At 45.2% G+C, this 10,944-nt stretch overlaps 1 protein-coding gene across 1 annotated transcript; it reads right to left on the bottom strand.

The window, feature by feature from the left end:
* Positions 1 to 2,498: 2,498 nt before the first annotated feature.
* LOC112993652 (glutathione S-transferase omega-1) lies at positions 2,499 to 10,592 on the bottom strand. Its single transcript, XM_026117460.2, has 6 exons — positions 10,422 to 10,592; positions 10,207 to 10,315; positions 8,349 to 8,571; positions 6,930 to 7,031; positions 4,640 to 4,746; positions 2,499 to 3,008 (listed from the first exon to the last, which is right to left on the bottom strand). The coding sequence occupies exons 1-6, from the start codon at positions 10,453 to 10,455 to the stop codon at positions 2,855 to 2,857; spliced, it is 729 nt and encodes a 242-aa protein (XP_025973245.1). The 5' UTR covers positions 10,456 to 10,592; the 3' UTR covers positions 2,499 to 2,854.
* Positions 10,593 to 10,944: the final 352 nt, after the last annotated feature.

The raw sequence follows: 10,944 nt of genomic DNA, 5'->3' as shown, positions 1-10,944 counted from the left end.
TGCAAACTGAAGCAAAGACAGGCTAGATTCATAGCTAGCTGGAAGGAGTCCAGCAAGCTTACCTGTACAACGCAAAGTCGTAAATAAGAACTCTGACTCTTGCATAAATCCTTCTAAATCAGTCAAGTTCTGCATCAGGGCAATTTGCTGTTAAGTACACATCATGCAGAGAAGACATAAGATAGGAATCCAAAGCACTGTGGTCACTAGAGACAGCACGGTCTTACATCAGTTAAGTGCAGTGGGCAGAGTACCTCAATGCCAACAGTCATGATGACATTTGGCCTATCTAATTACTCCCTGTGACAGAAGAGGCTCTTAGACTTCTTGTCCTAAGTGGTTACCCACAGCACTCCTGGATTTTGTGGAACAGAACCTTTACTCTCTTGAGGGTGTATTGGGGGGAAGGGCTTTAAAATGTGGCCTGGACATTTTCCATGGCAGCATATGGGATTCCCAGCAAAACGTTGCAGAGAGTCTTGACACACCAAGAACATGTCCAGTTTCCTCTGAGCTTGGTTCTTGCACTTGACGCTTTTTTGCTGTTTACAGGACACACAACGATCAAGTGCAGCACAGAACACAGGAGCCTTGTGCTATTGCAAAGGTAATTTGTGCCTAAAGAGAAAGCTGCCCATCAGTGAAGGCCATCCACATATAACCTATCCAGCTGCTCTGCTGGAGGATGATAGCTTTAACTGAAGTTTACTGATCCACAAGGGAGTTAACAGTTACTGCTCCAGACAGTGGCTGGCAAATTGGGCTAATTCAAATGCCTGAAGTGCCAGTCTTCTCTACTGATAATCATGAACTCCAATCTGCAACACAGCCATTCCCTGAACCTCCTTTGGGTATCTGAGATGCTCTGCATAAGCACAAGAAAGCTGCTCTGAACAGAAAAGAAAAATGGGTTGTCTAACAACAATCTACTAAACATCTGGATTTTGCCCACAATTTGGATTGTGCAACCTTTTACAGAAAATCAGTATTCTGGGACAGCACAGCAATTAGCATTTTTCTAAGTAGTGTCAGATGTGTTTAAAAGGGGAAAACCTGCAGTTTGAGTCAAAGCTAGTAAGAGCATAAACAAGACCCTCCAATGTCTGTGTGCTCACAGACTGTGGCCTCCAAAAGGGCGTAAGCTGGTAGGAAGCATTTATTGTAGCAGTTCCTGTTAGTTCTTTTTCCTCTTCAAATGTCTTTCCTGTCTGCTTTCCTACTTGAAGTTACACAAGCACACACCTCCTCATAGTTAGTATGTTGTAGCAGACTGCACTGGGGTAGGGGAGAGAAATTAGTTCAATTTTGCTCCAGAACAGCTCTGAAACGCTCAGGACCTCAGATTTCATGAAAACCATAAACTACCGACTTCTGCTATGCTATCTCATCTCATTGCAGGGGGAGACATCACAACAGTCTTGTGCATCTCACGGCAACTGTCTCAGCACTGCTAGAACTGCAGCCCTGTCCTTAAACTCGAATATTCTGTTTTACCTCATTCTCTCTGCACGCTTATTTCACAGAATCACAGAATGGTTGAGGTTGGAAGGGATCTCTGGAGATCATCTAGTCCAGACCTCCTGCTCAAGCAGGGTCACCTAGAGCACGTTGCATAGCATCGCATCCAGGTGGGTTTTGAACATCTCCAGATGAGACTCCACCACCTCTCTGGGCAACCTGTTCCAGTGCTCTGTCACCCTCACGGTAAAGAAGAATCTCCTGGAATTATGGTCAGTTTTTCAGAGAAAGACATACACATCCAAGCAACATCAGAGTGGGCCATAACTCTTTTATTCCCCTATGCCAAAAAAAAAAAAAAAAGTGTGCCCTCTCCTGTGACTACTTTTGAATCAAGTTCTCCTGTCCCCCACACCTAAAGTCCCTACTCTACTATATTAGCATCTAGGAGGGTTTCAAAGCTGTCCAACTGCAAAGCAGTTTCAGCAAGCAACTGGGAGAATCAGAACACGTTTACTCCTTTCCCAGCAGCAAGACGACAGCAGTATGTAACACTCAGACTGAACTCCTTCTACTTTAGTTTTCCAGTTTCACATACATCTTGACACATATAGCCAGGTTTTGAGTTCTGAAGCAATACAACAAACAAGTGTCCTTCTGCTCAGGATACGGTTTGTGTTAACTTTACCCCATACTCCAGCCTCTAGGATAACTGAGGTTAGGACCTAGAATCAACACAACCTATTGCAAAGAAGAAACCACAAACCCCCTTGCAAATCTTACCCAAATTGGAAACCATCACTAAATGGCCCTATCAGTCATGGCTTCAGCAGGGGTGAGTGGGTGGGGGTTATAAGTTCAGTGGTTTGGCAGTGGTGGTCTCAAAAGAAGAGGATAGTTTACACTAGGATAACTGCATCTTAACTTCACAGACCACGCTATCTGTTTAGCCTTGACAGCGCCTCACTCCCCTCTGCACAATCAGTCCAGTGACTAACAGCTGCCTGGAAAAAGGGAAAAAAACCCTGTGTTTAAACAAATCATGGTTTGCTTGCTTGCTTTATTTTCAAGACACCAAGATTACATTTTTTTTTAAACCAACGGAAGGGGTGGGTTCAGTGACTACCCAACAGCAATGCTTGAGAAGAAACTAGAGGGTCACTTCTGAGTCAAGACAAATTTTCCTTTACATGATACGCACTGCAAGCAGTGACTTTCCCCCTCCCTCCTGAAGCTAGCACATCCTCCTCCTGACCAGTTTCTCAGCCTTTTCAGCACAGATTTTATTCCCACTGCAAAACAAACCATAAAGAGCCCACACCAAATTGCGCTACATCCCCACAGCTCTCACTGAAAAGAGGCACTGCTCCTTCAGCAGCATGTGCCCACTGGCACCTCAAAGCCCATAATCACAGGCCTCGGGGCTGTTCTTCAAATAGAGCTGGAGATAGGCTTTGTACGTCTCTGGATCAGTCATTGTAGCCTTGACAGCAGGGTCCTCCTTCATGGCCTCCATCCAGCGTCGGAGCTTTGGAGCGTGACTCAAAGAGCTATGGGAAAAGGAAAGAGACTGAGTAATGCAAACAGGAAGCCAAGAGGGCATCAAGGAAGCAAAACAGCTTGAGAGGTTCTATTTTACTGCTTGTTTTGCTTTCTCCCTTGTAGCATAGTGTTCATCTCAGAGCAGGTGACAGAAATACGTATCAGATCACAGAAGACAGATTAGCATTTGGAAAATAAAGGAGCTCTTACAGAACTTGTGCGCTCTGCAAAGCTGAGCAAAAACACAGATAGGTACCTCTTGTGCAAGGTATAACCATGTTTTCACCTTCATTCACCCTGCTGCAAAAGAGACTTTGCTCTGTTATCTACTCTCTCCTTCATGTTGAGGGCACAGGCTTGTGCCTCACTGCCTCCTTCCGGAACGCTTTGTTACTGGCAGGTCTCTAAAAAAAATGCTGCACGCAGCTGCTGAGCCCTCCTCCCAACCCCAGAAGCCCTTCTCGCCTCTGCATTGTGCACCAAGATAACTGCTGTACAAATTGTACTACCCTGCAATCCAGCATCTCAAAATCCAGACCCAGTGTCTACTGAGGAAATTCATGATTCGACTAATGGATTAAATCCACAAACCTGCTCTGACATGCATTTGAAAAAGAGACTATGTGGCAAAATGAAAGCTTAGCAGTGTAAATTATTCTTTCCATTCTCTTCTGGCAGACTGACTCTAGTACTTTGCATTCCAATTTCCAACTCCCAAGAAGTTTAAGAGTCTAACTAATACACAACTTCTCCAGTTAGTTACCAAGACTCACCCAGAAAGCATCTTTTCTTAAGGTACTATGGCTCGGATCCTCAGTCATCCAAATACTTTCATGACTCCAGATCTGTGCTCCTATACTGCTTGTAATACTTCTCTTTCCAGTCAAGGGCCACACAGGAAACAAAGCACGCCAGCAGTCACACGGTAAAACTGATTTTTCAGTGCCAGAAGTTCCAATGCTAAGGATTCCCTGCATCTTTCTTGTTCCTCAAGAATGCTTTAGGCACCAGGGTGAGACTCCTACTCATTCCTGCTTCATCACCCACTTCCTTTGACTCAGACTCTCAAGCCCTGCTTTAAGCCCAGCTACAAAATAGTTTTCCTCTGACACCATTTTCCTTAAACCATTTTCCTTAACCCAGTACCATGGTAACTAGAGCTGTTTAAGGATATAATACACCAAGACATTTAACAGCACTGTTTCTGTTACAACAGGGACAGATCTATTAGCTACAGCAAGGTAGGATACAGTTTACCCATCTCACAAAAAAACCACCCTCCTTTGTCAGTCCAGGTTTTCTGAAAAGACTCCACTTCAAATCAAAGGTTTTGGACCAAGAAATTTGAAGGCCCATTTCCATACATGGTGTTCGAGTGGAAGTTCTGTGTTTTTACCACTTCTTCCAGCTCTGTCCAAATGACTTGGTAGAAAACAGATCTGGTGAAAGCCTTTTTCTAGAAGATCCCTGAACAACTCATCTCAGTTTTGAGAAGTTTTCCCCCCAAAATTTTAACACATCACACACTTTCTTCGGCAGTCCCCAACAATAGCCCATTGCTGCAAAGTGTATGCAAAGAACATTCGCACTGGGACACTTCAGTGTCCACTAGAAAGTGGGCAAGGTCCATGATACTCACTCCTGCAGCTGTACTGCCTCCAGACGTTCAAACCAGGGCCAGATCATATAGTCAAACATGGAGATGGAGTCCCCGCCAAAAAACACAGTATTGCGTTTGGACAGCATCTGTGAGGGGGGAGAAATGACAATCGCCCTCAGAAGGAAAATTACATGGCTCAACCCTACAGTAACAAAAAACCCACCTCACCATGGAATGCAGGCATGCTGAAGGGATCAGTCAGGAAATAATGCAGATATGGCACATTTTTCCTATGTGTGTGGTATCTGGGCAGTCAGAACTAGTCAGTAAAGCAGCTGTAATACCAAGTTTAACTATTTTATACACTGTTAGTCAGGCTCTTCTCCACTGCTTGTTCAAAACCAGTCAAAATATAAATCGCTAGCAATTTGTGGCTTGTACACAAACAAAAACAAGTTCAGCTCACAATCTCCAGCAGTTAGCAATGATTTCTTACTTGTAATAAAGCAACAGCAGTGGAGAATAACCAAACATAACAATACATACGCAGTTCTAGAGCAATAAAACAATCTAAGTTTAGCACCAGATAACCTAGAACACAGTTTTTGCAGACACTCTTTTCCCATGGCATTTGAGTTTAAGTGGTGTTAGGAAAGCACTTCTAACATTACGTCTGGAACCAGATTTGACTCCGGATGCAGAGGGAACAGAAGGCAAGTATAACATACACATACCTCATAGAAACAGAGCCCCAGCATGGGCTCAGCACAGAATGCAAGGCAGTAAAGAATGCAAGACTACGTGCAGTAAGTTCTCCTCTTACACTTATGCTTTGGACACACATTTTGAATGCCACAGTCATCCAAATTAACACACTTTGAAGAAACTTGAGACCCATCTTTCAGCAGACTAATACCCCAGTTTTGGGGCATGCTTGTATTTTTAAGATGGAACTCAAGAGACCTTACAAATTCTTGTCTTTTTGGACACACACCAAAATAGTACCATGGCATTCACTCTGTGCCCCCCTCTCATCATCTAGTAGAAACTTAAAAGCAGTCCCTTCAAGAAACATCTCAAGATGTTTGAATTACCAGGCGCATGGCAGAATATAACCCGACAGCTGTACAGTTCCAGAGATGGGAACACAGCTCCCTCTGTCGGGTACCTGCAAGCTAGACACAGAAGTGTTTCAAAACACTTCACTTCTTGAACATCTTCTGCAATAGGCTGAGTGAAGTTTGCATGGCTGTGTCCCTTTCTTGCATCCTCAGCTCACCTTCAGCTGCTGCTGCAAAATACTTCAGGGAACAGTAAAATAGAAACGCTGGAGAAGCAGCAAGTTTTTCACTGCATTAATGAAGCGGGATGAAGGTTAATTCTTCCTTAATGTATAATGGTTTTATATTTCAGGGAACAGGTTGCCCCAAGAAATAATTTGTCATCTGCACTACCCTAGTATCAGTCTGATCAGACAGACAGACTTCCCTGAAAGTTCTCATTTGACAACTTAAGGGGACGGAGAAGCAGAATGTGCAGGACTATTAGAAGAATTAGGAAAGGCCTGGAAAGCAATTGGAAGCTTTGCACCGGAGAAGAAGCACACTGGAGGAACACTTCTTTCTCAAGACTGACAAACATTAGTTGTGGCTGCTAGAAATGCAGAAGGAATGGGTTTGTGATAGAGAGTTTGACAGCCATTCCGGTTAGTGAAGAACCACTACTGATGCTAAAGAAGGATTGTGAAGTTCCTAATATAGCTTCAAAGCCACCTGAAGCTTTCTGGAGCTCAGCTGGAGTTGTCTTACACTGCTGCAGCAGAACACAGCCCTGGGCTGAATTTCTGCTAGGGACAGATTATACTCTGCCTCCACCCCCCCCCCCCCCCCCAAAAAAAAAGATGAGCAGAGAGAACAAAGATTAACTCTTCAAGGAAAAAAAAAAATTCATCACCAATGTATAACACACTGACTTCCACACAGACATTTTTCATCAGCTCAAACTCCTTAGCCTTTGCTCTTAGAGCATGCTGCAAGACCTCCTTCCATCCAAAGCAGAAGGAAGATTTAAGACAACAGTATAGTCAGCCAGCATTCAAAAACCTCTAGAAGTCCACAGTAGGCTTCATCACAAAGACAAAGTTTAGCACCATTAGAGTAACTTCCAAGTAGCTAACCTATTCAAATCCTAGGCCAAGGTGAGTAAATTGCAGGACTGTTCATTGCTACAACTTCCAACTGCAGGAGAAGCACCTCGTTCCAAAATATGATAGATAAAAGGACAGGATACAATAAATGCCAACCTGCTCCTTACCATGAGGTGCTCTTACCTCTTCAAGTTTGCCAAGCTTTTCAACAAACTCTGCTTTCAGTGCCGAGGTGTCCTGTCCATCTTTGACTGCAACATAATACTTGAAGACTACAGCTGTTACCTAAACAAAGCAAAGAGAAAGCTTTTAATATTCTTATTACAGTAATATGAGCAAGTCACTCAGAGTTCAAGATAGTAAGTTAGATGTTAATTGTTATTAAAAAGTTAGATAAAGCCCATTAACAAAAAGCTGATACTTCAGAAGGGTTAAGCATAAGCTGAAAGGAAGACTGAATGCAAAAACAAACTTTAGTAGTGCAGGAAAAGGACAACAATGAAAAGATGAGCATGTTTCCAGTTTGCACACACTACCAAAAAACAGCTATAAAAGTGGCAAGGTGCACAGCAATATTCTTTTCCCAGGTACACACTTCTGAAATCTTGATACATTTTTAATATGGTGGAGATTTATTCTAACATTTAAGGTACTTTTAAGAAACACAGATGCAGCCCAGGACATATTGGCTTCCACAGACCTGTGTATTTTCTAATTTGGCAATTGCCAGAGAAATTAGTGAAAAGTACAGAAACTTGCCCACTGGCCAAGCTTAATTATATGATATTCTTAAAAGCTCACATATCACCATTTTTCTAAGATCTTGTCATTCATACAATCAACATTCACTGCACGTTTCATTTCCTGCAACATCCTTCCCTGTAAACCTCCTGCTGTTACATCTATTCAGAAAGATCCATTGTAAATACAATTCTTCTATTCCCCCTTCTTTGGCCACATCTTTCTCTCTGCATCTTCCACTGGTTCCCCTCCTCTGCTGCCTCATATCCAAGCTAATTTTCTTCACTCCCCCTACTCTTCAAAGCCTGTGCTTGTCATATCCACATTTAGGGTACTGAGCAGTTACTCCATCTTCCAGGCAGCCACAATGCCAGCCTCCATCCCGCACTGAGAGCCAAAACCAGCTTCCTTATATACCTCCGCTGTCTACAGGCACCTGCCATCTCTTGTCCTAAGCTCTCTCAGTCAGGCACCCTTCACGTTCTACATTCACACAGCACTTCCTGCAGACAGGCTTAGGGTAAAGCAGAGCAACTGTTTCCAACTAGGTCTCAAGCATTCAGCCAGTTTGGTTTACTAACCTTCCCACTATTGCTGGATGCCCAAAATCCTGTCTCAGTCTTTAGCTGGCTTAGCTGTCCTCCTGCATCCCTGCCTTCATGTAAGTGCTGGCAGCAATTCAGATGCACAGCAATTTGTATGAGCTAACAGTAAGATACTCCAAATGTCTCAGGTTATTTAAATGCTTTTCCTAGATACAAGACCTGTCTTAAGACATGAAAGAAGCACTGGCAATGCAGCTGCAGTTTTTGATGTTTTAGTAAAGCAAGAAACACAATCCCACTCTGATCACATAGTTACCTTTGAGAAGTGTTCCAGGAGCATCTTCTGAAAGGCTCGCTCATACGGGTCCGAAGGCAGCAGCTTCTTCCCTGGAAACGCTTCATCCAAATAGTCACAAGTGATCGGAGACTCATAGATCAGCTGGCCCTTGCTGGTCTCCAGAACAGGAACCAGCCCAAAGGGGTTCTTCTCAAAGAACCAGTCAGGTTTGTTCTTCAGATTGATGTTGATTACTTCATGGCTGAACAGTGAAAGAAATAAGACACAAAAGGATCAGTTCTGCGACAGTACCACTCCACACGATAAAGAAATGCAATCATTACACCTCAACAGCTACTGTACTTGAGGGGCTGAATCCTCACTCTCCTGCTCTCCCTAGTCTTCCCTAAAGTCCTTCACTTTGCAGGACTGGCCATGTAACACTCAGAAACACTATCAGGGAGCACATCCCTTTATTGGAGAAAATCCAAATTAACTTGTTTATTAAGCTACCAAGACACACGAACAGTCTGCGTGCATGCAAAAGAGAAGCCTTTCCAGTCATGCTAAAATAAAGGTCAAGCTCTGAATGCAGCACATGCTTATCACATGCAACTTCATAATGGTCTACGGAAGAAGCACTTGACTGAGAGCAAGCTGCACTCCAGTTAACTGCAGCAGCACTTCAATCTGGCCATAAACCAAAGAGCATTATCAGGAGAGTAGACTGCCTACTTATCTTCCTAGCCTCATATAAAAAAAGGCTGTGCAGATCAAAGGCAAAATAGACACTATTAAAAAAAAAAAGTTTGTTTATATTAAGCTAATAAAGAATAAGTTACATTCAAGTATGACTGCACAACATTCCCAGCAAACCCATATGTCTGCTAAACACAGCTGAACCTTTTAAAGAACTGAAAGACTACCAGAAGGCAGCTACCACATTTAGATAGGAAAAAAAGAAAAAAATCCCAAATCACTATACTAAAGCAAACCTCCCAGCCCTCAAATTAATGAAAAGAGACTAAAGACAGAACTAAACTGACCTGGAGTTTTTAAGTGCACCTACTCTTTGAAAGAAACAGTTTTCATCTTGACATCAGAGAAGTGAGTGGTAAGCATTCACTATGCCAGCAAGGGCTCCATGCACCAAGCCTTTGGTAGGCCTAGGACTTGGTGGGAGTCAGGAACAGGTGAAAAAACTTGTTACTTTGAAACTGTAAAGTTAGTCACTTCATTTAATGCTTTTTAAATGGAGACTAATGCTTCTCTATCTTGAAAAAAAACCCAACACAAGTACTAACTTTCAGAAACTCATTACGGAACAGGAATGAGAAGACATGGAAGATCACAGTACTTTCCCTCTAAAGAGAAGGCTCTTTGCTCACTAAGGGAAACGTGTATATTGCATTTCTCTACGCAGTAACTTAAAGAAACACTGAGCATTCATATTTCCCAGCATTTTTGCTGCAGCTTACATGAGAGCAAAACAAAAACAAACAAACCAATCTCTGCCCTCCCACACTTTTAGGAGCTATTCACACTTACTCAGGAATGGTTCAAAAGCTTATTATTGCAAACAGCCAGCATTATGTCAGATTAAAAAAAAAAATCACCTTAGCTTCTTTCCTAATGACTGACTCTGGGCTTTTACATAACCGATTTCACAACACATTAGTTATTCCCTGCTTGAGCAAGGCCCCTACCTTCCCCCCAAGTAAGTCTGAAGAACTGTCAAGCTTTACAGCAAAACCACCCGCAGAAGCCGCTTTACATTGCGGTGCTGCATTAACAGCCGTTCGGGAAGCTCAGGTTACACGCGGGGCTCGGAGCCCCGCCGTGTGCGCCCCACGCTCCGCCACCGGGGCCCCGTCCCGCCCCACCGCGCCGGCCTCACCTGATGCCCTTGGCGCGGAGGACGAGGCGCGCCCTCTGCGCGAAGGGGCAGAACCGCATGCTGTAGAGCCGGATCACCCCCTCGGGCACAGGCCCCGGGGCCGCGCTGCCTGCGGGGAGAGCCGTTGCTGCCGTTACTCGCCGCGCGCCCTCGCGCGAGCCCCCACCGCGGGCTGCGGCTGAGGCAGCACCGGGGCCTCCCCGCCCGCCGCTTACCCTTGCCCAGGCTGCGGGAGTGATCGCCCGCCATGCTGCGCTGCGCTGCGCTGCCTTGCCGTAGCCTGCCGCGACGCGACACCGCTCTGCGCGCCGCCGCCGGCCTCACCCGCCCCGCAGCGCGGCCGCTGGGCAGGACAGGAACCGCCCGCCCCTCGCCGGGCTTGGGGGTGGGGGAAGCGGCGCCCTCACCGGCACTGGCACTGGCACTGGCACTGGCACTGGCACGGCCGCGGGCCGCCGCGGGGGGGTGCCCTGCCGCCCCCCGGCGTGTTCCTCTTGCCAACGCAGAGGGGCTCGCGGCTGCTTGTGCTGAGCGCCGAGGCAGACACGAAGCCTGGCAGCATCGGGGCATGCACAGGGCACACGAGAGAACGAACCACGGGCAGAGCACTCGGGGCTCCTCTTTGCCCCCTGTTCAGTTGAGGGCACCGGGCGCTGCCTTGTATCAGTTTTTCCTGGTGTGTAATAAATAGGAATGGAGGAGCTTTCCTTTTACATGCCTCAGGCAATGTCCAAGTTG

This window comes from Dromaius novaehollandiae, chromosome 6 (genome assembly GCF_036370855.1).
Source record: "Dromaius novaehollandiae isolate bDroNov1 chromosome 6, bDroNov1.hap1, whole genome shotgun sequence".
Classification (NCBI taxonomy): Eukaryota; Metazoa; Chordata; class Aves; order Casuariiformes; family Dromaiidae; genus Dromaius; species Dromaius novaehollandiae.
Note: the sequence above shows the minus strand (reverse complement) of the source record. Positions and strands in the feature narration are given on the sequence as shown.